This window comes from Bactrocera neohumeralis, unplaced genomic scaffold, assembly GCF_024586455.1.
Source record: "Bactrocera neohumeralis isolate Rockhampton unplaced genomic scaffold, APGP_CSIRO_Bneo_wtdbg2-racon-allhic-juicebox.fasta_v2 ctg695, whole genome shotgun sequence".
Classification (NCBI taxonomy): domain Eukaryota; kingdom Metazoa; phylum Arthropoda; class Insecta; order Diptera; family Tephritidae; genus Bactrocera; species Bactrocera neohumeralis.
Genome location: NW_026093763.1, coordinates 37147 through 64683, shown reverse-complemented (window position 1 = coordinate 64683; position 27537 = coordinate 37147). Strand labels below are relative to the sequence as shown.

At 37.4% G+C, this 27537-nt stretch overlaps 2 protein-coding genes across 3 annotated transcripts; both read right to left on the bottom strand.

Moving 5' to 3' along the window:
• Positions 1–901: 901 nt before the first annotated feature.
• On the bottom strand, positions 902–11156 carry LOC126767469 (jerky protein homolog-like). The gene is made up of 2 exons (XM_050484961.1): positions 2500–11156; positions 902–2428 (listed from the first exon to the last, which is right to left on the bottom strand). Exons 1-2 carry the CDS (start codon positions 2935–2937, stop codon positions 1649–1651), a joined length of 1218 nt encoding a protein of 405 aa, XP_050340918.1. The 5' UTR covers positions 2938–11156; the 3' UTR covers positions 902–1648.
• Positions 11157–13634: 2478 nt separating this feature from the next.
• LOC126767470 (uncharacterized) lies at positions 13635–27219 on the bottom strand. Of its 2 annotated transcripts, XR_007669102.1 has the most exons (3): positions 27205–27219; positions 25503–25728; positions 14099–14282 (listed from the first exon to the last, which is right to left on the bottom strand). XR_007669102.1 is itself a non-coding variant. In XM_050484962.1 (2 exons), the coding sequence occupies exons 1-2, from the start codon at positions 25527–25529 to the stop codon at positions 13854–13856; spliced, it is 456 nt and encodes a 151-aa protein (XP_050340919.1). In that variant the 5' UTR covers positions 25530–25622; the 3' UTR covers positions 13635–13853. The 2 variants fall into 2 exon arrangements, 1 of the variants encoding a protein (XP_050340919.1); XM_050484962.1 differs by lacking the exon at positions 27205–27219 and having other exon boundaries at positions 13635–14282; positions 25503–25622.
• Positions 27220–27537: the final 318 nt, after the last annotated feature.

Genomic DNA, 27537 nt, shown 5'->3' with positions numbered 1-27537 from the left:
GGCGGTTCTAGGGTGCCTTTTCTTGTGAGCCCATTAGCTTTATGGTTTACTGCGATTACGCTGTGGCCTGGCAATCATAGTTTTATCACACTCGATGCTATTGATAGCGAAGTTATTCACTCTTTGACTAGCCCTGAACGCACTGCTAATGAGTTCAAGGCTAGTACGCGGCTCTGCTATCTGACCATCTATCACTTCTCTGAAGGAGGCCGCACTCCGAAGTAGTAATTCCACAGCTACCTTAATGGCTACAACCTTGGCCTGGAAGACACTGCCATAGTCAGGAAGTCTGAAACTGGAGTTGATAGAGAGCTCCTGACAGTAGACCTCTCCACCAACCTTCCCCCGTCTGTGAAGTAGCTCACTGGTTTCTCCTCCAACGGCTTCATACCACCCATAACTCCTTCACCGGTATATTGGTAGAGAAGTAGCCACCAGAGTTCGGTTTAGCGACCCCACGATTCAAGTCATCCGATATGAGTGAGGATTTCCGAGTGTTTAGACCCGTGTTCTTTTAGGAATTCAGCAGTCTAATCTTTTTCACCCGCAAAGTTTAACGATAACCAAGAAGAAATGGCAACATCTGAATCTGCAGGACCTAAAAGCTTTTATTCCAGCAGACTTTCATTACTTTTATCATAATATATCTTTTGAATAATAATTTTTGTAATAAATAATAATTAAACATTATCTTCAATTTATGGATTGAAATAATTTAATTTTTTTTATACTTATGTACACATTAATAATAAAAATAACATCAAATATTAAAGACTTGCAACTGCTTTTATTTAAAAAAAAAATTTAGTATTAAAACTTTTAATTTTTATACAAATTTAAATTGATCATATGTTATTTTGTTTCAGAAATGAAAATTCAAAATAACGTAAGACAATTACTATAAAATTTTCTTATTTTTTATCTAAAATATACTTACTTATGTATGGTTTCATGTTGATTCAGATTTGTAAACTTTATTTTAATATCTCAAGTGGTTTTCTTTTTATACGGGTTTTTGTTTCTCCTGTAAACCTACGAAATGTGATGTTACGTTGTTTTGCATTTCAGGTGACGATATACAAGTACATACTAAATAATATTTTGGCTTTAATATACATACATACAATTAATATTACGTATGATAACCTTTAGCATTGATAACACATTGCAGTCTTTTTTTTTTAATGGAATGAATTAAATTTTCCATATCGTAGTTGCTGGGTATATTCTTGTAATATTATGCCACTCCTCCAGAAGTGCGGTGTAAGTGTTGTCATGTTCTTTGGTTGCCTTTTAACGACTTGTTTCTTCAAATACGCCCACAAGTTTTCTATGGAGTTTAAGTCCAGTCTCTGAACAGGTACTCTACCGTAGTTATATATTGTCAATATCTTCACATTATACTCCTTGTGTTTAGGATCGTTATCTTAACAAAATTGAAATTTGGCTTGTTGTCTGTTACACAACAATGAGCGAAGTGGTACAGTATACTCTCGAAAAGTAAATCGATTGGTATTTTGGGTAATTCACTTTTTCGAATAATTTACTTTTCCAAATATATACATAAATTATCTGTTTTTATAATATTAAATGCATTTTTAAACTTAAAAAATTCATTCATTTAGTTGCTTCAATAAAACATATGGATTTACATGAAAAACATATTTACATTTACATACATACATATGTATTTACTATGAAGAGAAAAAATCTTGAATATTATTTTGTTTTTTTCTTTTGCAATTAATTTTCTGACCATTATTGTACGACAATTCAAAAAGTCTGACACCTGATTTGCATCGTTTTCATTTTTAAACCAGTGGATCAAGTTGTTTACGCTTTGACTGACTTCTTCTCCATATGAAATGTCTGACAAAATTTCTATTTCATCGGCAGTTTCTTTGTCGTCATTCCAGTTTTCAATGTCCTCACTATCAATTACAGTGTTATTACCCACCCTCTCCAACAATAATAACACTTCCTGGAGTAATTGAGCGTATTCGTCATTCACACTCGTTTCAATAAGTTGAGCCAATGGAATATTATCTTCCTCATCGTACTCATTACCATCCCACTTTCTTATTTTGTTCCAAGCGCTGATCAACACGGTTTGTGGCAATTCGTCCCAAGCCGACTTTAGCAACATTATTGCATCACGAATGGAATGTTGCTTTAATGTTAATGTAATGGTCAAATGTTCCTGTGCAATAATGTTGCATAAAAGTTTTCTTCTGTAGCCCAATTTAACTAGCCTTATCGGATTTTGATCCATTGGCTGTATTACCGCTGTCACATTCGGTGGTAGAAGCATTGTTACAATGTTACCGTCATCAGACTTTAGCCGTTCAATTGGCTTATGAGCTGTACAATTGTCAACTAGCAACAATGCCTTATGTCGTAAATTATTTTCAGAGCAAAAAGTACGAACCTGCAATATTGTTAACATATAGTATTTTAGAAAATTAACAAAGCAAAGTACAATTTATAATTATTATTTACCTGTTTAGTAAACGAATTGTGAAACCATTCAGAAAACAGTTGGGAGTTCATCCACGCTTTTTTAGAATTTACGTATTCCAATGGATTGTTGAATCCGTAAAAACAACGTGGATTTGCAGATTTACCAATCACCAAGGGTTTCAATTTGTGGGTTATCCTTCCTTTTAGTATTTTTCGGCCAGGTGCAGTCTTTTCAGTTGCTGCTACGAATGTGCGATCTGGCAGCATACGGTAAAGGAGACCAGACTCATCCGCATTGTATAACTGTGCCTCGGTTATCCCCATTTCATCCATTGTGGCCCGTAACTTGTGAATAAAAGGAGTTATTTCTGTTGTGTCGCTCGAAAGTATTTCACCACAAATTTTAAGATTGCGAATCCCATATCGTTTCTTAAAGTTTGTCAGCCATCCATCACTTGTAGAGATTGATTTTAACATTGCGCCATTAACATTACAATTGCGTTGCCTTTGCGTCAAAAACCAATCATAAATTTTTTGTTCCAGTTCAATAAATTCTGGTTTATGCAGTGTTTTCCTGTGTAAATCACCATATGAATTTGAAACTGCTTCTAAAATTTCAAATCTCTTCTTCTTAATTTTTGTTATTATTGCTTCACAAACACCATAATCAAATGCCAACCGTTTACCACTTACACCTTTGTCAATTTTTGCAATGATCTCTGTTTTTTAACTAAGCTCAATCTTGTTTGTTTTATATTTTGCTTTTTTGACATTTTTGAAGACTTAAAATTTGCGTAATAACTATTCTTGTCAAGTGATGCATCAATAATAACTACAGCATGTAAAACAAGCGACGCGATACTCAATAAAAAGTGCAAATACAATATTATTTACCGTTACCTACATTCTCAGTAAAAAATGCAAAGAAAAGGAATTTTAACGAAGCATCGTTACATATTGAAATATGTAGGTATGTACATATGTAAGGCAATAGCAAAACAAAAAAATTATAGCACAAACAAATGAGGAACTAAAATGGTAAGTACATATGTACATATCTTGTGTTTTTGCAACATCGTAAAAAACGCTGCTTGCTTCGTTTCGAATTTTTTATCACACTCTCTGAAAAGTAAATTAAAAAATTTTGTAAAATTAAAAAATTTATTTTTCCTTTTACTTTTCGAGAGTATACTGTATATACACCCAACCAAACATTAAAAATTGTTATGCATCAATGATGCAAATTCCGCGCTTTTTAAAAGGCCCTTACCTCGTGTTACAGACATCGTCACTCAAACGGTGTTGCAAAAGTAGACATTCTGCGAACGTCTACAGGCATCATGCGTCGAGCTGTCAACAAACTGTGCGTTCTACCTGCCAATAATTCTTTTGAAAGTCAGCGGATTCAACGGATGGAGGAGGTTCGGATCAGCTTTTCTCCACTTAAATCTTAGAATTATATGTAACATTGATCTTAAATCATAAGTTATACTTGATTAAACTAAATGTATAATGGTTTTTTAATTTTCATTTTTTGCAAATAATATTATTAACATTATATTGAAGCAAAAATTCTGAGAACATCAGTTAGCTATAGCTTAAGCAACACGTGTGCAAAATATTGTTAAAATTGTTTGCATAGAAACTAAGATAACGGCATATTTTCCGTTAGGCTTGAACGAAACGAGCAGATTTAGTTTATTTTAACGTGGGACTGTAATAAGACGCTGCTTTATTGATTATTTATTTACAGAGTTAAAAATTCGTAAGCTGTAAGTAACAATTTGTGGTCTTGCAACAGGTTTGTTTTAAAATAATTTATTTTAGTAACAATGAACGAAAAACGAAAAGAAATTGGAGTGGATGAAAGAAAAATTATTACAAAATTAAGAGAAATGATTAAAACTTTTCGCGAAATTAGAGTAATAGTTGGTAGAGCTGAGTCTTCAATTAGATACGTTATCAAAGCCTTTAACACAACTGGAATCATTACTTCAAAACCTCGTTCCGGTCGCCCAAAAATATTAACAGACCGGGAAACAAGGAAAGTTATATCTTTGGTAAAAGAAATCCCCGCCTTACGTCTGCGCAGATAGCGGAAGATGTTAAAGAACGATTTCAAAAACAAATTTGTAGTGATACGGCTAGAAGAATTTTGAAAAGGGCTGGTTTTAAAGCTAGAGTAGCACGTAAAAAGCCGTTTGTATCCCTAAAAAATCGTATGAAGCGTTTAGCGTTCGCCAACGAGCAAATAAATAAGCCTCTATCATTTTGGGAATCAGTTTTGTGGTCCGATGAAACAAAATATTGCATTTTTGGAATAAAAGGAAGGCAATTGGTATGGAGAAATCTGGCACGGCGTTGGATGTCCACAATCTCTCATCGACGGTGAAACACGGTGGCGGAGGAGTTTTGCTGTGGGGGTGTATGTCGGCAAGTGGAGTAGGGGAAATAGAATTCATTGATTGCATAATGAATAAGTTTGTTTACTTAAATATCTTGAAGCAAAAAATGAAAGAAAGTGCTGTGAAATTGGGGTTACCAGGGGTGTTTTACTTTCAGCAGGACAATGACACAAAGCACACTGCTGACATTGTGCGCCTTTGGCTCCTATATAATGCTCCAAAGTTGTTACATACACCTCCACAATCTCCTGACCTCAACCCCATAGAGCATTTGTGGGCTCTATTGGAACGCAGAATCCCCACTCATACCATCACCAGCAAGGACATGCTGAAAAATGTCATCCTGGAAGAATGGTCCAAAATATCCGCGGAAGAAACAACGAAACTTGTGCATTCGATGCCCAAAAGACTGGCTGAAGTTCTAAAACGACGGGGCTATCCTACCAGTTACTTATTACATTTATTTGTATTGATTTAAAAATTGCTTATTATATGAGCGAAGACTTTTTCTGATACTTATTTTTAGAATTCACAGGAAAATGTGTCTTATTTTATTTTCTAACAAACGAAATACTCATTAAAAATGTTTGTGTTATTTTTAAAGTCAATGTTTAAATACATACAAAAAAAAATAATTTGAAACAGCTGTTTGGATTTTATTAAGTTTCAAAAGCATTTGTTTATTGTTTCTGGCTAGTGTAGCATGGTTGAGCAATGGAACGTTTGCTCCGTCGTCATCGATTGGGGAATTGCGTTCGCCTTCTCCTATCGTTATGCTTTCACTGCCATTCAGCAGGCTGGAGAAGTGTTCCCTCCATAATTTTAGTAAGCTCTTGGTTCTACAAGAGTATGCTCCGGTCTTAAAACCTTCTGTATGTCGCCGCATCTTTTTTTTTAGAATTTTCGAGCATTACCCTAATCGGCCAGCTTTTCCGGCTCTTCAAACTCATGCCTTTCGGCCTCTTTCGTTTTTTGTCGCTACCCTCTTCAACTCTTGGTATCTATCCCATCCGACACTCCTCATCGTACCAGTTGTTCTTTTGAATTTTCCCAAGTACAGTTCTGGTTGCAGCTGTACGTAAGGAGCTTGAAGTGCCGTTCCACAGCTCCCTTATACCGAGTTCTTGTCGAGTGCTCTCAAAGAGGAGGAGTGCAATTCGGGTAGAAAAATTGTTCGGCTGTCTGTTGTGATTGCAGCTTCTCGACGTCGAACATTCCTTGTGTTTGTTGGCATGCGTTTTTTGCTGCACAGAGGCAGACAGCCAGTAGCTTGTGGAATTTTTCTTTGCTGAAATCTAGTACTACAGATGATCATAGTCGATCAATCCCAACTTATTTGGGGATGTTTCTTGTGGAAGCTGAATTTGGCGTTACCGACTGCTGTGCTAAAGATAACTTCCTCGTTCGCCCTGGCGTTATAGTCGCCAAACACGATTTTGAAATCGTTGCGGGGCACTACTCATGGGTGCGTTTACAGCGCTCATAGAGGGCATCTTTGGTCACATCGTCCTTTCCTTCCATCGGGTAGCGATAGAAGGGGAGTTCGGTAGGATGATCGCCGCTAGTTTGTATTGTAAATACAGCGAGCCCCTAGAGCCCTACCTGGGCTACATGGATAAGCTGCTACTACTTGCGAGTAGCAGTCCATTTATCCTAGGGCTGGATGCGAATGCCTCGTCCTCGATGTGGTTTAGTAAGGTATCCCGGCATTCGTCTGGATACCAAAGCCACAGTCGAGGCGAGGCATTAAGCGAATGGGTGGTGGCTAAAGGCCTCCACATTTTGAATGAGCCAAGTGAATGGTATACGTTTGATGGGCCTGGGGGCGTAAGTGACTTTGACGTGACGCTTATGAATGAGGCAGCAAGTAGGGCTTTTAGCTTTAGATGGGAGGTAAAGGGAGGGTGGGGATTGAGTGACCATAATTTGATTCAAATTATGGTTACCCCTCAATCCCCTCCCTTGCCTTATGAGAGTCCATTGCGGCGATGGCGTACCGCTGGTATTGACTGGAACCAATATGGACTCTCGGTTAGGGAAGCGGTATTGGCGTACCGGCGATGGCGTACCGCTGGTACTGACTGGAACCAATATGGACTCTCGGTTAGGGAAGCGGTATTTGAAATACCGCTTAGTGAATTTGTTGAGTTGGGAGTTGACGAGCAGATTGCTCGTCTCTATGAGGTTGTTTGGGGGGTTAATGATAGGGTTTTTCGTAGGTATGACTGTTCTAAGGTTAGTAAAATCAAATGGTGGACGCGTGAGCTAACCTTGAAGAGGAGGACTGTCAGGCGATTGAGGCGAAAGTTTCAACGCGCCCGGCGGTCCAATTCTGATAGGCTGTCCCAGCTTAGGTATGAATTTAGTTGTGCGGATAGGGAGTATAAAGAGATGCTAGTTAAAGTTAAAGAGGAAGAGTGGAGGAGCTTTGTTAGGGAAAATAGGAACGACCCCTGGGGTCAGGTCTATAGGATCTGCCGGGGTCGTAGGAGGGAGGATGTCACCTCTCTTCGCGTCGGTGACACCTTGTTATCGTCGTGGAGAGAGTGTGCGGGGGTTCTGTTAGGTGCGTTCTTTCCCAGGTCGGAGGTGCAGGTACCTCAAGCACAAGAGGTGCCTGTCCCTCCATTAGATGATGGGGAGTTGGGGTACGCCTTTGGCCTGGTTAGGTCTAAACGGTCCCCAGGTTTTGATGGTTTGAACGGAGAGATGTGTAAAAGCTTATGGAAGTTCATTCCGGAATACCTGGAGGCCATTTATGATAAGTGCGTCTGGGAGGGATACTTTCCACGCGAGTGGAAAAGTGCTAGGGTTGTTCCTCTCCTGAAGTCCCCTGATAAGGTCAGGAGCGATCCTCGATCTTATCGGGGCATCAGTCTCCTTCCAGTACTTGGAAAAGTGCTGGAAAGAGTCATGGTGGAACGGCTTCAGGAGCTAACGCGGGGTATGTGGTCGGATAGGCAGTTTGGAAAGGACGCAGTATAGAGGATGCATGGTTCTACGTTCAGAGTGTCGTTAGGGAGAATGTCAACAAATATGTCCTCGGCATATTTGTTGACTTCAAGGGGGCGTTTGATTACCTAAGCTGGGATCGAGTGGTGCAACGGCTGGAGGAGCTTGGCTGTCCGGAAATTTCTCTTTGGCGGAGTTATTTTTCGGACAGAAAGGCCTCTCTTGTCGGCATGAATGGGAGTGTAGAGATCGGAGTTGTTCGAGGCTGCCCGCAGGGTTCCATCTGTAGTCCATATATTTGGAACCTTATGATGGACACTCTGCTTGGGCAGCTCGAGCCACTCTGTAAATGTTGTGCGTATGCGGACGACCTTCTTCTTATGGTCGAAGGTCGCTCGAGGTCTGAGCTAGAACGGGCGGGAGGAGATCTCTTAGAGATCGTAAATTCTTGGGGTTTAGGTGTGGGGGTCGACATATCGATGGACAAAACGGTGGCAATGCTGCTGAAAGGTAGATTGTCATCGGGTCGTCCACCGATTGTCCGTGTGAACGGGGTCAGCATCAGATATGTGACGCACGTCAAATATCTGGGACTGACCATGAGTGAAAGGATGTGTTTTACTCCACACTTGGCGAGTGTAAAGGAGCGACTGCAGGCAACTGTAGGCAAAATACGACGGATTTTGAGGAGCGATTGGGGTCTCGGACGTCGTGCTGTCCGCACCATATATCGTGGCTTGTTTGTGGCCTGTGCCACTTATGGAGCCCCTGTATGGTGGGAGACAGCCACGACTGTCTGGGGGTCTCAAAAACTCCTCTCAATCCAGCGTTGCATGATGCTTGCATGTTTGCCTGTATGTCGCACCGTCTCTACGGATGCGATGCAGGTCTTGTTAGGTGCACCCCCTCTTGACCTGATTGTCATACAGCGTGCTGTTGCATTCAGGTTAAGAATGGGCTTGAGTGTGTCATTGCTGCGGAATGACTGGATTTCTGACGATGATGTGGAGAGGGAGGGATATCTAGGGAGCAAGAGGCTCCTAGATGATAGGGTTAGGTGTAGGTGGCAAGAACGTTGGGACAATAGTCCTAACGGCCGAGTGACGTACGAGTACATTCGGGACGTGGGGTTCGTTGTGGATAACCCAGACTTCAGATTTTGTCTGAGTCTGGGTTTCCTGCTTACGGGGCATGGGCCTCTGAATGCATTTTTGCATCAGAGGCACCTTTCGGATACGTCGGGGTGTTTTTGTGGGGCGGGGTTAGAAAATTGGTCGCATTTGATTGCGGAGTGCCCGATGTACTCGGACATTAGGGATTTGGGTGGTATGGGGATTAGCTGGACTGATGGACAATTAGATGTTAGTGGTGTGATCTCCACTAGTCGGAATACCGAACAGTTAGGGTCGTTTGCGCGTGAACTGTTTAAGCGGCGAAGGCGGTTAGCTGGAAGTTAGGGTTAGTTTCTGTATGATTGGTGTGTGTAAGTGATGTGTGTATGGGGTCCAACCCCTGGCCATCAGTCCAGAGCCGTATGGAAGCTCAACTGGTAGTAGTTTCGGCTACGAGGTCTGACCGGAGACTTAATTCTGGTACCACGGGGAGCAGGAGCCCTTGGAGTTCGCTCCAACCTGCTCGTGCGGACTGGCTCCTCGGGGAGTATCGTGGTGGTTGTGGTTAAAACCCAAATCGCGGGAAGAACTGACTTTGTCAGTTGAATGTGGAGTTGCATTGCAACCGGGTGCCGGACCCAAAGCACGGCAGAGGTTTTAGATGGGCCTCGAACCCTACCAAGGTGGTTAGTGTGTCCATTCCACACCGCCAATTGGTACTGAAAATGCTTTGCATTCTCAGGGCGCTGATCAACGCATTGATTTGATCCGCTGTGCTTTTGAGCGCCGTGGAGTAAGGCTGTCGTCAGCAGGTGCCCACGTAAAACACACCGGACGTTTCCTTCCATCGGGGCGTGCGCGCAAATCAGCGATATGTTGAAGAACTTCGTTTTGATGAGGATTGTGGCTAGACATTCTTTCACCGGGTTGAATGAGAATTCCACATCCAATTTGCACTCCTTTATATGGCCACTGTAGTATATGCCAAAAGGACATACTCGTCTCAGTCCTTGTGTTGTCCATCGCATTTCGTAGAAGCGGTTATGTCAGCCTTCACCCTAACGAGAACATCAGCCAGCTGGGCAGCGGCACCTTCCCAATTTAGGGACCGGACATTCCAGGTGCATAACTTTAAATCGTAATCCTTATTTCGTTTGCAGTGGTCGTCAAAAGGAGGTCTCTCATCCGAGGCTGGTTTGGTTGATGGTTTATACATCAATATATTACATTTAATGTAGCCGCTATTGTCGACATATCATACGTGTCCGTATTTGAAGATGTTTCGAAAATGGAAGCCAAGACGAGTTGAAATCCGGGTCACTATCTGTCTGTCCGTCGTCCGCCCGTGCATGCTGTAACTAGAGTAAAAATTGGGATATCTTACAGAAATTGGTATGCGCGTTTATTTGTAACAAGAAAGTAAGCAGAAGCAATAACCGAAGCCGCTCAATATTCCCAAACGACATTGCTTCGCTCTATAGGCTCTTAATGGGTATGTAAAGAGCAACCTGAAAAGATTGAAGAGCTGCCATTTCATGCAGAAAAAACAACGGATTCTTGTAGTTTGTGGGCCAATGTCATCATGGGACCATATTTCTTCAAAAATGATAGCGGTGAGAACTTAACTGTCAATGGCGACCATTATCGCGCCATGATAACCGACTATTTGATGCCCGAAATTAAAGCTTCTGATCCCGGGGACATTTGGTTTCAAAAAGACGGCGCCACTTCTTACACATCGCATCAAGGGATTTTTTGTGAGAACACTTCGATGAACAGACAATTTCACGTTTTGGGCCGGTCGATTGGCCACTAAGATTATTGTGATATCACACCTTTCATTTATATATAGATAACCTTATTTCTATCTCGATTACTTTTAGGTGATACTTACAACTGTTAGATGAACAAAGCTAATATAATCTTTAGCAACATGTTGCAAGAGTAATTCCAGTTATTTAAGATTAGATTTAATTACTACAATTACATTTATTTTGGAAAGATGCGTAGTCTTATGACTGCTATTCTTTCCCAGTTTTTACTTTATCGTTTATTTAACTTATCGGTAGCATAGATTGTAGCAATCTGTTGCCAGGGTAAAAATTAATATACCTACCACAAGATATGATACTACAGGTACGAGGAATGCTGTTTTTACTACATAGATGCACTGAAAAATTAGAATGTCAGTCAACATAGTTTGGATGCCATAAAATAATAATTTTTTTTAAGTATTAACAGCAAGTCTCAAAGCGAAGATGAGGTTAGTGCAGAATAAACTAGTTCAAAATATCAAAATAAATTATTGAAATAAATATTGATCTTAATTGTTTTTATCATGCGGTAGATTATGAATCATTGTATTTACTTTCATATTCTGTATTTAATGCCCAGAGTAATATACAAATTGGTAGTTGAATATCTTGTCTACTCTTGTTATTTCCCATTTTATTTATTAAGTTAATACCAGCGATTTTAAACCCACAAAACGAATAAATAACACTAACTAACATATACATTTTATTAAAACTAATAGTTTTGAATAACGATGCATTTCTTAGTAATACATATTTTAAACTCATGTTTGTGAAGTTAACGGAAAATTAGATTAAAAGTGGTTCTCTAATATAGAGCAATAATATAGAAATAATTCAATCTATTTTTTCCATAAGCAAGCAGGCACTATCTCGAAATTTTGGTTACATACGCAATATTTCGGCCGGCTGAAATCTGCGTCCAACCGATTCAATTTATTAAGTTTTATATCTGTAATGAAAGACAGTTGTTCAGCAAACTCTCCCGCGAGAGACAAAAAAAATATATAAACGATCAGCGTACTATTTGAGTCTATTTAGCCGTCCCTCTGCCTGCGTGTATATACGCGATTTAATCGCTCAGTTTTTGAGATATCAATTTGAAATTTTTGCACGTATTCCTTTTTCCAAAAAACTGCTATTTTGTCGGAATCGCCGCTGTAGGACCACTATATTTAAAAATATATCGTCACGAAAATTGGATTATTTTCCAAGGCAATGGAACAATCTCCGAACAAAGTTTTTAAATCATTCAAACTGATCGATAAAAATTAAGTTTTATGCAAAATTTTTATATGTATATTTTCGCGAAATTTGGCATGTACTATTGTTTAAGTTAACTCTTTCAAAAAAAAAAATTGTTTCAAATTAATTAGTGGACAATTTCTTTAGATTCATTTTTAGGCGGTTCGCTACTCGATATTTGAACTCACATTTTATGAAACATGGTCATTCGGTACTTAACCACTTTGGTACGGGCGTCAACTATAGTCGACGGCTACAGATAACCCCACACAGCCGAGCGTCGACCAGAGTCGAGGGACATGACATGTGCGCGCACGGCCAAGCGTCGACTATAGTCAGCAGCCAGGAATTTTATCTTATCTCTATAGTTGCGCAGTATTCGCTCGCATAATTTTAGTTTCGTTAAATTCATTGAGCAACACGGTTCTGTACGTTTTTATTATCTCATCAAAGATCTGTCGACGAACGAGACAGCTCGCGGACGGAGAATCCCGCCGTGGGCAACGTTTTGTGGCCGATAGGCGCCGTACCGAAATAGTTATATTAGTGCAAAGTTTTTGTTATATGCACCATATTTATTGGTATAAATATAAAAAAATAAGTTTAAGTTTGGTTAGAAATACGAAAAGACTTTTTCGACTATCCAATATTATTACCAATATTTTTGGGAATATTTAAATTAAAAAATCCACCTGCAGGTAGACCTAACGTAAAGCGAATAAATATGAATAACTTTTGTCGTTTATTTCCCTAGAAAACAAATCGGTAAATAACCATCATTTGAAACCTTAAAAAATGTTACATACTATATTCAAAATTCGACAAATCATTATTTTATACATGTGTTATTATATGCATATTATAGTTTTGCACTATTGCTAGTGTTTGGTTTGGACCAAAAAAAACTTTATTACTATTGTTTCCTTAGTTACCATGAAAATATCTTCCAAAAAGATCACAAAAATCCTTATTCTTGTTGACATTTTAAAGATCTATAAAAAGATGAAAAATTTTGGTTATTTTTATGAGATTTTTACCTTTTAGTACGATTGAAAAAAAGCGATAAAAAGACATTATATAATCACAAAATTGGAAGTATTAGAAATATTAGGAATTTTATTCGGTTGTAATAACAGAACCATGCTAAACGAAAAAATTATGATTTTATCGAATAAAAGCATGAAAACTCGTAATGAAAATCTGTTTTATGATTTTGAGTTATGATTACTTAGAATTAATGTGAAAAGTTTTCTTTTACAATTTAAGGTTGGATTTTGACCTTAAATAACTTTTGAACGGGTCGACGTAGTTACATTTTAATAATAAGTTTTTACTTTCAAATGCATCAAACATTCCGAAAAGGCAAGAAAATATTCCTGTGATATTAATATACGCAATCACAAATTATAATGCACCATCTATTACTATCAATATTAAGAGCTCAAATTGCATGTTTATAGTCGTTTCAGGCGATATTTTCACGGTAAATATCAAATGAAAAGAAATAAAGGTTTTTTTGGGACCATTTTAATAAGTATATGTACAAGTATAGGTATGTACACATGTACGTACTTTTGTCTTTTAAGCTTCATTAAACACGAGAGTAGAAAAACTATCTTTATATCATTTTGATTTATACAAGCTAATACCATATATCTATAAAACTGATGTTTATTTGCATAAATATGCTAGTTGCGTAACATTTACAAAAAATCATTAATTTATCAGTGTTAAATGCGACTGCGATAAAATTTACATTCATCCTAATGTGAATTTAGTAGACACCTCTTTTATATGCGGAATTTATTTATATATTTCTTTTTTGTTCGTGAACTATTTATTGATTTACTTAATTTTTTTCACTTTTACCACGCTCTACCTTGGAGAGGTAAGTAACCCGTACACTGCTGCTGATGCCCGTTTGAAATAAAATTATTTTGATTGCGATATGCCATGGCTAAACTGTTTGACATTATAGAATTATTGCATGATTGCTGTTGAATTTGATTGTGGCTTCCAATCGTTCCATTATAGCTCGCAATAAGGGAGTTTGATGTATCTGGAGAATGGGAGTTAGTAGTTTCACCCGTTATAAGATTTAAACCACTAGTTATGCTGTTATTCACTTCCGTGGTACTGATATTCTCATTTATGTTAGTGTTGTTATTACTGGTATTACTTGTATTACTAGCTGTACCAGCTTGTTGAGATAGTGGTGTACTGCTATTACCCGAACATGGCTTACCATCCTTTACGAGAACTGGTACTGCTACACGTCTCGGTGAACTGGAAGTCTGTAAATAAAGTATATTTATAATTTAATCTTTCTATTAAAAGCTGTATTGAAATTATAAATTGGATTATTTTTTTTAAATATGAACATTAGTGAGCAGAAACTGTGAAAAAAATCCAGAAATACTTTCAGGTGTTGGCAAAATATATTAAAACGAGTATATACTATATTCTAAAGAATTATAAATGGATTAAAAAATATTTAGATCAAACCATGTCATGAAAATTTCGCAAAATCATCGACTTAGCAGTTCATTAGGAAAGGGATTAGACGCATACATTGTGATATAAATATTTCATCAAAATTCTATTTTTTGTTAAAGTTTTTGAAGGTTGAAATTTAGAGCGCGATAAAATTTTAAAATTATTTTCTCATAAACTATTGGAGATAAGTCGATGATATTTTGCAAAGTCAAAGTCGGGGTCCACTTGTTTAAATAATAATGTCATATCGCAGCAGAGAGAAAACTGACTGCTAACCTCGCAAAGGTAATATCGACCACAACATGAGTGGGGTGGGATAAAAAGTTGAAGAAGAAAGCGAGACGCATACGACGACAGGGGTAATGCTCGAAAATTTTACGAAAAGATGAGGCGACTAACAGGAGGTTTCAAGACCGGAGCCTACTCTTTTAAGACTCAAAGTGCTGATGTAGTGATCCTGCGGTGAAACCCAATCTATTGCGATGGAATAGATGATTCATTGAGATTGAATATCAGTTAACCGCCTGAGGAACAACAAAGTGGCAGTGGCCGATGGAATACCGGCCGAACTATTCAAATACGGTGGCAAAAAACTGATAAGGTGCGTGCATCAACTTCTTTGGAAAATATTAGGTTGTCAAAAAATCCTTGGGGTATTTTCGATTGTCGTTTCTTTTAAGTCGTTCGTGAGTTATAGCGTCGCAAACATGGAGCAAAATAAAGAGAAAATACGGCATATTTTACAGTACTACTACGATAAAGGCAAAAATGCATCTCAAGCCGCCAATAAAATTTGTGCAGTTTATGGACACGATACAGTTTCCATTTCTACCACACAACGATGGTTTCAACGTTTTCGTTCTGGTCTAGAGGTGGTCGAAGATGCGCCACGCTCCGGAAGGCCTGTCGTCAAAAATTGCGATAAAATCGCTGAATTGGTCGAAAGAGACCGGCATAGTAGCAGCCGTAGCATCGGTCAAGAGCTGGGCATGAGTCATCAAAAATTCATTTCAATTTCAATAATAAAAAAAAATTCAATAAAAATAACGCAAGACTTTTTTGACAACCCAATATTTGTCTGAGTTATTTATCCAAAAAATGTTCCGCATCAGCGCAAGTTATGTCCGATTTCTGTCATTAATGCACCTACCATTTCCGAAGCAGACGTCTTATATTAGTTAAATATGTTAGAAGAATCATACAATTATGGCCCAGGTATGATTCCCTCATTCTTTCTTTAGAAATGTGCCAAATATATATACCAACCCCTAACAAAACTATTTAATTCATCTCTTATGCAAGGCTTATTTCCATCCATATGGAAAAAGTCTTTTATAATTTCTTTACATAAGAGTGGATTTAGGTCATCTATTGAAAACTATAGGGGAATAGGAAAGTTGTCTACAATACCTAAACTTTTTGAAGCAATTATAACAGACGACATAACCTTCCGGATCTCTCCACTAATTTCTTGTTCTCAGCACGGTTTTCGCAAAGGGAAATCTACAATAACTAATTTGCTTGAATTTGTATCACATGTATCAACGGGCTTTAGGGAGAGTAAGAATACTGGGTGGGGTGCAATAACGTCACTGGTAATAACGTCACTGTGACTTTATTTCCAATTGGAATGGAAATAAAGGCACTGGACATTATTTCCAATTGAAATGGAAATAAGAACACATTAAAATGGACTGTAAATGAGAAATAAAGACACATTCCACATATTGCAAATGCGAAATAAAGTCACTTTTTAATTTCGTACTCTGGTAACGCTACCTTCTGTTATTTGAAACTTCAAATTCGATTACACCATCCCGATGTGTCAATAGGATTGACATTTGTTAAATATTAGTTGTCCACGTGCTGTTGCAAAAAGTAAATGTTGTAAAAATGGAAACTTATGCAATCTTAGAATAGGAGTTAATACCTGGTTTTAGGCAAACCTCCAAATTACTATTAGTTAGAAGTAAAGAACAAATTTATAGAAAAAAATACAACCGAAATGGAATAATATATTATCAATGTTATAACCGCTTTTGTAAAGCAAGTGCTATAGTGGAATTTAATAGCAGCAGATATTGCAACCGAAAAAGAAATTCCACCAATGTCCACAATCACGATTCACAAAAAGATTTAATAAAAAAACTAGAATTATTAAATTCTATAAAAAAATGAGCGAGATCTATGATGAGGAATGCAAAAAATTCAAAGATTCGGCACATTTAGTAGAATTTGGTACTATAAGAAGACAGCTGTTAAATCTAAGGCAAAAAGAATATCCTAAAGCACCAATGTGCTTTGAGGATGTTATCGCAGTATTCCAAAATGAAAGTGTATCAAAGGAATTTGGCATGTCAAAACATGTTGAAGATAAAAAATTTTATATAGATACGATAATAACAGAACAGTTTTCATATAGTGTATTCGCTTCACCAACAATTGTAAATGTTATAAAAGACATGCAAGTTTTAGAATCACGAAATTATATTGCTGATAGCACATTTAACATTGTGCCTGTCTCAAATGAATTTAAAAATTGATGATTATTCACATTCAACATTCAGATCATGTAAGAATTGATTTTAAATTGATTTGACTTTACATACATATGTATTTTTATTATAACTAATTGAATTTCGTATTTTAGGCTTTTCCTTTTATATACTTATTAATGTCAAATAAATCGGAAAGAGCATATACACATGCTCTTCAGTATATTAATGCAAATGTGCTCAATTTGAATCCAACATCTGTGGTTACAGATTTCGAATTTAGTTTGCGTAACGCCATCAAACATGTCTTTCCTGCTGTTCAATTGAAAAGTTGCTGGTTCCACTGTACGAATGCTTTGCGACGAAAAGCTTCGAAAATTCCTAACTTCATTCGCAATCTAAATAAAGACAAACAAGCCAAATCTATATTTCACAAATTTCTAATCTTACCACTACTGAAACCGACTGATATCAAAAAAGCATCTAAAATTTTAGAAAAAGATGCTATTAATTTGAAAGATACTACGAAAGAACATATGGATAGAAGTTCTCTTCTTAATGAATTCTTGAATTATTACAGACGTCAGTGGATGAAAAAGGTAAAACAAAGTATTTGAAATTATTTTAAGGCATTAAGGTGTAGGCATTTTGTAAAAGGAAGAATTATTAGTTTTTCAAATTACAAAAGAAAAAACAAGTAATGATTTTTCCTTTTACAGAATGTTTACAAGGAGATGTATGCACTTTGTAAAAGGACAATTTTTTAGATTTAAATGATAAACATTGTTTTCAACGCTAATGCATTGCGTAAATTATTGTGTTTTGTTATTTCCGGAACGCCCTGAAAATTTTTCAATTTTAAAGGAACCCATTACTACCAGCAGATCTGCAGAATCATTTCACAGTCAATTAAGAGCGAAATTGCCAAAAAAAGGAAGTTTGAAGACAAAGGAAGAAGGAAGAAGAACGAAATCAATCGATTTTTTGAAATCAATTGGTGGATGTACTAGTTTATATAAAACTAAACAAAAAAAGTTTAAAACTCGTTCAAATTTTGGTCGTGAACGCCTCCATCTATTGCATCAAAAAATTACATTAACATTATTACATTACATTCTCAATCAGCTTTCATTAAAAGAAAACTGCATATTCGCAGAAGATTTTGTTAATGAAATTCCAAGTGATGATGATTATGATGATGACGATGAAGAGGATTATGTTAATAATGAACATGTTGATAAACGCAATGAACAAAAAGATTCCCTTTGATTAACATGCTATGATAAAGATCGCGAAGTTTTGTGTTTACCATGTAAACATTGCAAAATTTGTCGCGATTGCTTCAAAAAAATAGAAGAATCATCGCAAAATAAAGGAATAAAAGTATTGTGTCCATTTTGCCGTTCCATTGTTAAGAATAGTATGATAATTTATAATTAAATGTTAACGTTTATTAGGGTTTCATTGCCTTTAAATAATTTTTTTCCAAATGAAATCGCAAAGTTGAGGAATAAACATTGTGTAAACGCATTTAAAAATAATAAACTTTAATCTAATTCTTAATTTTGGCTGTTGAAATTTTTGTTTCTTACCACAAAAATTTTTTCTACATCTCTGGTGAGGCCTATATTAGAGTATGCTTCTGTGGTTTGGAACCCTAGTTACCAAGTCCATTCGGATAAGTTAGAGTCCGTTCAAAAACAATTTTTACTTTTTGCCCTAAATCATTTGCATTGGGATTCCAGTTTAAATCAAGGGGGAAGACAAACCGTTTAAAACTTATAAGTCTCCCGACACTCGCTAGTCGTAGGGAGGTGCTTGGTATAATATTTCTTGTAAAACTCGTGAATGGGGCAGTCTGTAGCCCATCTCTCTTATCTGATATTAATTTTAACGTTCCCGCTCGCTCTACCAGACAGTTTAGACCCTTACTTTTAAATATTTCTAGAACTAATTTTGAGTTAAACGAACCATTCCGCCGTATATGTCATGATTTCAATTCTCATTCCAGCACATTTGATCTAACATACTCACTCTTTACCATTAAAAAAATTATTTTATCTACTCTTAACAAGTAACATTTAAAAATAATAAACTTTAATCTAATTCTTAATTTTGGCTGTTGAAATTTTTGTTTCTGTTGCTGGGCAGCTTAAGATCGCAACGCTTAAAACTCTCTTGTCTTTTATGACTCAGCTAATTCCGCTCGTTCGCGGATTGCGCCCCTCGCGTCGGTTGGGCGGGAGGAGAGTAATCGTTGGGTATTATTATTATATCATTGATCATAAAAACGCTTTCTCCAGAATGGATAAGAAAGCGAAGTGGGTCTGGTTGTGAACGAGGACAATACGAAATATCGCCTGCCATTAAACAGTCACGATTTGGCTCGCACGTCACTGTTGATAGTTATAACTTTGAAGTAGTGAATAAGTTCGTCTATCGTGGAACTAACATCGACACCAACAACAATATTAGCTTTGAGATCCAACGCAGAATCACTCTTGCCAACGGATGCTACTTTGGACTGAGTAAACAATTGAAAAGTAAAGTTTTCTCTCGACGTACAAAGACCAAATTCTAAAAGTCTCTCGTCATTCCAGTCCTACTCTATGGTGCGGAGGCATGAACAATGACATCATCTGATGAGTCGGCAATATGAGTGCTCGAGAGAAAGTTTTTGTGCATTGTCAATGGCGAATACCGCAGTCGATGTAAGGATGAGCTTAACGAGAAAAATGGCGACATTGACATATTTAAGCGAATCAAGAAACAGCGGCTGTGCTGGCTAAGTCATGTTGTCTGGATAGAAGAGTACTCGCCAATGCAAAAGAAGAGTAAGACGTTTACTCCGTTCAAGAGGTCAAGTGAAAAACGACATAGCTCTACTTGGTATTTCGAATTGGCGCAAAATATCAAAAAGAAGATACGACTAGCACTCTCAGCTAAACCCGCGTAAGCCGTGTCTACGCCAATGAATATGAAAATATTATATTTATAATTTTTGTAACTCCATGTCAAATCAGTTACCGAAGGCAAACTCTTCTTCTTTGTTTCAGGATACGATACACCTTCACAGTCATTAAACATTTACAGATAAAGAAAGCGCCTTAGACTGACCAATGACTTTCGTCTAATCAAAATTAAAATTCAAAGGGCATGTATCAATCGCAGCATTACCAATGCTTCAACCAGTAGCGACTTTTTTCGTTTTGGCGAGTGAAGTACTTAGTTGGGGAAGATTTTTTTATTGACCACAGCACTGCGTAAAATTTAAGGAAACGTAGACAAGGAAATGGAAACGAAACTTTGTTCACGTTTCATTAAGTTTTGACCAGTCCGACTATCTCAGTGCACAGAATACTTTGTTGTAAAACGTAAACTTCCAGGAAGTAGGTTTGTGGACTAAATTTTGGTGAAGAACTGTAACTAACTATAAAAAAAATAACAGATATAAGGAAGGTACATATTTTGGTCTTCAAACTGCGAATGAACATACATATTTTTCAACAAAAAAGGATGCCACAGTCTCATTTCAATGATAGTAGTAGCATATATGTATGTATGTATGTACATATGGAACACACTCATTTATAAATATACGCGTTTTTATATTTAGGTGTGTATACCACGAACTAACGAATATGTGTGTATATATTTTTTGTGATCAAGAGCATCGAGTTTTAGCATTAGATTCACAATATGGTGGAGCTGAGGAAATTTGGAGGAAGCATGAAATCAAAATAACAGGAAATTCTGGATATCCTTTAGAGCCATGGTATTTGAAACTATTTAGAAACCCTGAAGATGATTTGCGTCAAACGCAAGTTAATGAATTCCATGCAAAAACACGCTATATTATTCAACCAACCATTGGAATACTGAAGGGCCGATGAAAAATTCTCAGTCCTCTAAAGATGGCAAAATCGACAATCATGTGCAGCCTTGCATAACAGCTGCATACGAGTACAATATAGCTCAACATACTTGTATTTCAGATATTTTGAAAATGAAAACAATGATACAGAAATATATACGGGAAATGAGACCCAATTAACTAAATTTAGTCATAAAATTGAAAATCATATTATGTTGTCTTTAGATAATAATAGAATGAAATGTTCCAACGACATTTGAATTCATATTTGCTTTTAATTAATATTGTGCAGTCGAAAAAATCTTTTCGTATTTCTAATCAAACTTCAACTTATTTTGTTTATATTTAAACTAATAAATAAATAAACAAACATGTATCATTTTGGTCGACTACTTTTTTCCATTTTTCTGCTAGAACGGAAGCGAGCGAACCATTGTTGTGCGACACGAACTGGCACAACACCGTCTCCATAAACTTCACAAACTTCGTTGGTAGCTTGCGTAGCGTTCTTCCCTTTTACAAAAATTTCAAAATATAACGAATTTCTTCATTATTTCCACTTATTTTTGAACCACTGTAAATATTAATAAACTTCCTTCTTCTTAATAGGCGTAGACACCGCTTACGCGATTATAGCCGAGTTAACAACAGCCCGCCAGTCGTTTCTTCTTTTCGCTACGTGGCGCCAATAGAATATTCCAAGCGTAGACAGGTCCTTCTCCACCTGGACCTTCCAACGGAGTGGAGGTCTTCCTCTTCCTCTGCTTCCCCCGGCAGGTACTGTGTCGAATACTTTCAGAGCTTGAGTGTTTTCGTCCATTCGGACAACATGACCTAGCCAGCGTAGCCGCTGTCCTTTAATTCGCTGAACTATGTCAATGTCGTCGTATATCTCGTACAGCTCATCGTTCCATCGAATGCGATATTCGCCGTGGCCAATGCGCAAAAAACAATAAATCTTTCGCAGAACTTTTCTCTCGAAAACTCCCAACGTTGACTCATCAGTTGTTGTCATCGTCCAGGCCTCTGCACCATATAGCAGGACGGGAATTATGAGTGACTTATATAGTTTGGTTTTTGTTCGTCGAGAGAGGACTTTGCTTCTCAATTGCCTACTCAGTCCGATGTAGAACCTGTAAGCAAGAGTTATCCTGCGTTGGATTTCCAGGCTGCCATTGTTGGTGGTGTTTACGCTGGTTCCCAGATAGACGAAATTATCTACAACTTCAAAGTTGTGACTATCAACAGTGACGTGAGAGCCAATCAATCAATATCAATATCATCGGCATACGCCAGCACCTGTACACTCTTATAAAAGATTGTACCTGCTCGATTAAGTTCTGCAGCTCGAACTATTTTCTCCAGCAGCAGGTTGAAGAAGTCGCACGATAGGGAGTCGCCTTGTCTGAAACCTCGTTTGGTATCGAACAGCTCGGAGAGGTCCTTTCCGATCCTAACGGAGCTTTTGGTGTTGCTCAACGTCAGTTTACACAGCCGTGTTAGTTTGGCGGGGATACCAAATTCAGACATCGCGGCATAAAGGTAGCTCCTTTTCGTGCTGTCGAAAGCAGCTTTGAAATCGACGAAGAGGTGGTGTGTGTCGATTCTCCTTTCACGAGCCTTTTCCAATATTTGGCGTATGGTGAATATCTGGTCGGTTGTTGATTTGCCTGGTCTGTCGAAAGCAGCTTTGAAATCGACGAAGAGGTGGTGTGTGTCGATTCTCCTTTCACGAGCCTTTTCCAATATTTGGCGTATGGTGAATATCTGGTCGGTTGTTGATTTGCCAGGTCTAAAGCCACACTGATAAGGTCCAATCAGTTTGTTGACGGTACGCTTTAATCTTTCACACAATCGATAGAACCTTATATGCGGTGTTGAGGAGGCTTATCCCACGGTAGTTGGCGCAGATTGTGGGGTCTCCCTTTTTATGGATTGGGAATAGCACACTTAAATTCCAATCGTTGGGCATGCTTTCCTCCGAACATATTTTACAAACAAGCTGATGCATGCTCCTTATCATTTCTTCGCCGCCGTGTTTGAATTGCTCGGCTGGCAATCCGTCGGCCCCTGCCACTTTGTTATTCTACAGGCGGGCAATTGCTATTCGAACTTCTTCATGGTCGGGTAATGGAACGTCTGCTCCAACGTCATCGATTGGGAAATCGGGTTTGCCTTCTCCTGCTGTTGCGCGTTCACTGCCATTCAGCAGGCTGGAGAAGTGTTCCCTCCATAATTTAAGTATGCTCTGGACATCGGTGACTAGATCACCTTTGGGGGTTCTACAAGAGTATGCTCCGGTTTTGAAACCTTTTGTAAGCCGACGCATTTGTTCGTAGAATTTTCGAGCATTACCCCTGTGGGAAAAATCGCTACGGAATAATCTCTGGTGAACAAAGAAATGCTTTTGAAAAACTACTGGCTCAAAAAAAGTGTAAGTGGTTATGTTAAAATCGTACACTTGAATATCATAATTCCTTCTTCTTTAGACACATCTAACGCAGTTAAAGCCGAGTTTACAATAGCGCCCCAGTCGTTCTTCCTTTTCGCGATTCAGTCCTGGAGTGTTTCCATTCATTCGGACGACATAACCTAGCCTTTGTCTGTTGATTCGCTTAACTATGTCAATCTCGTGGTATATTTCGTACAGCTCAGCGTTCCATCGCCTGCGACATTCGTCGTTGCCAACGCGCAAAGGACCATACATCTTCCGCAGAACCTTTCGCTAGAAAACGTGTAACGCCAACTCATAAGATGTTATCATCGTCCATGCCTCTGCACCATTTAGCAGGATGGGGATGATGAATGACTTTTAGTATTTTGTCTTTGTTTGTCTTAAGAGGACTTTACTTCTCAATTGCCTAGTCAGTCCGAAGAAGCACCTATTAGCAAGAGTTATCTTTTGTTGAATTTCGAGGCTGACGTTGTTGTTGGTGTTAATAATGAGTACAAGATAGATGAAATTATCTTCGACTTCGAAAGTATGACTGTCAACAGTGACGTGGAAGCCAAGTCGGGACTGTTTGCCCTCTTTCACTACCAGACCCATTTGCTTCGCTTCTTTGTCCAACCTTAAGAAAGCAGAACTAACGACGCGGTTGTTAGGCTCAGACATTCAACAGGGAGTAACTTATAACTGCTTCAAAAACTCAAAAAAACATATGCCTGATTAAACCACTACTGCACTTACTACTAATAAGTAAATAGAAACGAGAAATTAAATCAATACGACAAAGTCATAAGCGGAGTATTTTGGAACTCGACCAGATGACAAAAGTATAACATCATTAGGCGGAGAAAGGAACGCATATTACACCGGTCAACACGATTTTTGGGTCTGACATCTACATGTTAAATTTAAGTTTCTGCTATGAAAAAAATGAGGAAAAAAAAATTTTCCGGTTAAAGTTTGCTTTCGTAGAATTTAGAGCACTTTTTCGATTTTCAAGCCGAAATTACTGATTTTTATATTTTTTCTACAATTTCACTATAGATTATAATTAGAAAACCTTTTTTTAGATACAAGAGTCGTTTTTATTCAAAATGTGTGATAAACAATAATACATATATAAATGTAAAATAAAATAAATAACAAGAAATTACTGTCTAAAAGTGAATATTTTTTGTATTTCTTTTATGCTCATATGAGCTCTCTCGTTAAAATAGGCTTCATAGGCTTCGCAAAGTTTCAAATTTGTTGATAAAGCAAATTTTTTACTTCTAACTTTAATAAATTCACTGCAAATAAAACAGAATAAATCAACATCATTTTTACACTGACTTGATGCCATTTTATATCTGCAATACCGCTGTAACTAAACTAGTATAATCAAAAAACTTTTTTATTATTTTTATTAAGTTTTACTATTAAAATAACTTACAAAAAAGTAAAAAAATATTTAAAAATGCACACTTTTACTTTTTCTTTTATGTTCATAGGTACTATCTCTTAATAAACCCCAAATATTACTATAATTTTTACAAAGGAAACTTTATAAGAAAAAAAGGTATTTTCTTATCGTTTTTATTCATAATTAATAAGAAAATCATAAAATAAACTTAAGGACAAAGAACGAAAATTTTTTTTTAGAGTCGTGTTATTCATTGACCCAGATCTAACTGCGAAAAAAATTAAATGCACATTCATAACATTAAATTTTCTAACATGTGCACTTTATAGCAAGGTAGTGCTGGATAAATTTTGTAGTAAAGAAAAATGGAAGTTTGTGCATTCTTATTTAGGATTAGACATATGTATTTCCCTAATAACAATTGTTATCGGCTAAATTACTTGACTCGGCTGGTTAACTCAAGGTAGTAGTAGTTTTTTAGATAATAATGTGAAGTGATTCTAAAAATAGATAAATACAAAGTTAAGCCACAATATTGCTCATGCTTGCATGTTTTTTTTATTATTGATGCCCTGGGATGTGAACACGGTGGATATACAAAGTAGGACCCGCTGCAAAAGTGTCTAAAAATTACCTTACGATTTAGATAAACGAGGTGAGATGGACTAGGACAAAATCACATTAGAAAATTAAAATCTTGATAATTTTTAACAAGTTTAAGTTTCCTCTACATTGACAGTTTTGTGGGTGGATTAATTAGAGGAATTAACTTTCAATAACATAAGAAACTTTACGCACCTGATTTTGTTGGCTTTGTTCTGCCATCGCCTTTTCCTTTGCTTGACGCTTGCATTTATACCTGTGATTTTGAAACCATATTTTAACCTGTTAAATGAGAAAATATGTCATAACTTCATACTATTTCGAATACAAGTACGAAATATATGTATTTACAATATATATAAGTATATATATTAGACCTTTGTTAAAATAGCCAAGAATAATCACCAATAAAGGCACAAAACTGCAATTTCAAAAAAGTATCAAAAGTGAAATGCTATCTATACGAGTAATATAAAGCTTTTTATAAAACGTGGGTGTGAAACAGTATAAGTACTAATAAGTTTTATGAATATGGCTCACAAAAGCTATTCTATCGGGTGATTTTTTAAGAGCTTGATAACTTTTTTTTTAAAAAAAAACGCATAAAATTTGCAAAATCTCATCGGTTCTTTATTTGAAACGTTAGATTGGTTCATGACATTTACTTTTTGAAGATAATTTCATTTAAGGTGGTCCATTCGGAAAGTCCAATTTTGGGCAACTTTTTCGAGCATTTCGGCCGGAATAGCCCGAATTTCTTCGGAAATGTTGTCTTCCAAAGCTGGAATAGTTGCTGGCTTATTTCTGTAGACTTTAGACTTGACGTAGCCCCACAAAAAATAGTCTAAAGGCGTTAAATCGCATCGTCCATTTCTTGAGATGAATTGTTCTCCGAAGTTTTCCCTCAAAATGGCCATAGAATCGCGAGCTGTGCCATCGCCATCTTGTTGAAACCACATGTCAACCAAGTTCAGTTCTTCCATTTTTGGCAACAAAAAGTTTGTTAGCATCGAACGATAGCGATCGCCATTCACCGTAACGTTGCGTCCAACAGCATCTTTGAAAAAATACGGTCCAATGATTCCACCAGCGTACAAACCACACCAAACAGTGCATTTTTCGGGATGCATGGGCAGTTCTTGAACGGCTTCTGGTTGCTCTTCACCCCAAATGCGGCAATTTTGCTTATTTACGTAGCCATTCAACCAGAAATGAGCCTCATCGCTGAACAAAATTTGTCGATAAAAAAACGGATTTTCTGCCAACTTTTCTAGGGCCCATTCACTGAAAATTCGACGTAGTGGCAGATCGTTCGGCTTCAGTTCTTGCCCGAGCTGTATTTTATACGGTTTTACACCAAGATCTTTGCGTAAAATCTTCCATGTGGTCGAATAACACAAACCCAATTGCTGCGAACGGCGACGAATCGACATTTCACGGTCTTCAGCCACACTCTCAGAAACAGACGCAATATTCTCTTCTGTACGCGCTGTACGCATTCGTGTGGTTGGTTTAATGTCCAATAAAGTAAACTGAGTGCGAAACTTGGTCACAATCGCATTAATTGTTTGCTCACTTGGTCGATTATGTAGACCATAAATCGGACGTAAAGCGCGAAACACATTTCGAACCTAACACTGATTTTGGTAATAAAATTCAATGATTTGCAAGCGTTGCTCGTTAGTAAGTCTATTCATGATGAAATGTCAAAGCATACTGAGCATCTTTCTCTTTGACACCATGTCTGAAATCCCACGTGATCAAATACTAATGCATGAAAATCCTAACCTCAAAAAAATCACCCGATACAAGGTGCGTTCCAAAGTAAACAGAACTTAAAAAAACAGAACAAATGGTTTTTTCGGCAAAATTAATTTATTTTATTCACAATAGTCACCTTCTGCTTCAATACAGCTTTTTGCACGGTCCAAAAGCATGTCGAACGAGTGTTTTAGCTCGTTGGCCGGTATAGCCGCCATTATGACGGTGCAAGCCTTCTGAATGGCCTCTACGTCTGCATAACTCTTTCCTTTCATAGGCAAATGCATTTTTCCAAAAAGGAAGAAGTCGCACGGTGCCATATCAGGTGAATACGGGGAGTGGTTAATGGTTAAAATGTGATTTTTGGTAACAGAACCCCCCTCCCTACTTGACCGTTATCGCCATCTGTCATTTTAAGCTGGTATTTTATCATGAACGAGTTTTTGTGCTAATACATAAACAAACAGTC

What these genes read in the sequence shown, in the direction of transcription:
- LOC126767470 (XM_050484962.1), bottom strand. Translation starts at nt 25,529, where the DNA reads ATGGCAGAACAAAGCCAACAAAATCAG. An exon ending in AACAAAGCCAACAAAATCAG is followed by an intron (nt 14,283 to 25,502) that starts GTGCGTAAAGTT and finishes CTTTATTTACAG; the next exon opens with ACTTCCAGTTCACCGAGACG.
- LOC126767469 (XM_050484961.1), bottom strand. Translation starts at nt 2,937, where the DNA reads ATGTTAAAATCAATCTCTACAAGTGATGGATGGCTGACAAACTTTAAG. An exon ending in ACAATTCGTTTACTAAACAG is followed by an intron (nt 2,429 to 2,499) that starts GTAAATAATAAT and finishes ACAATATTGCAG; the next exon opens with GTTCGTACTTTTTGCTCTGA.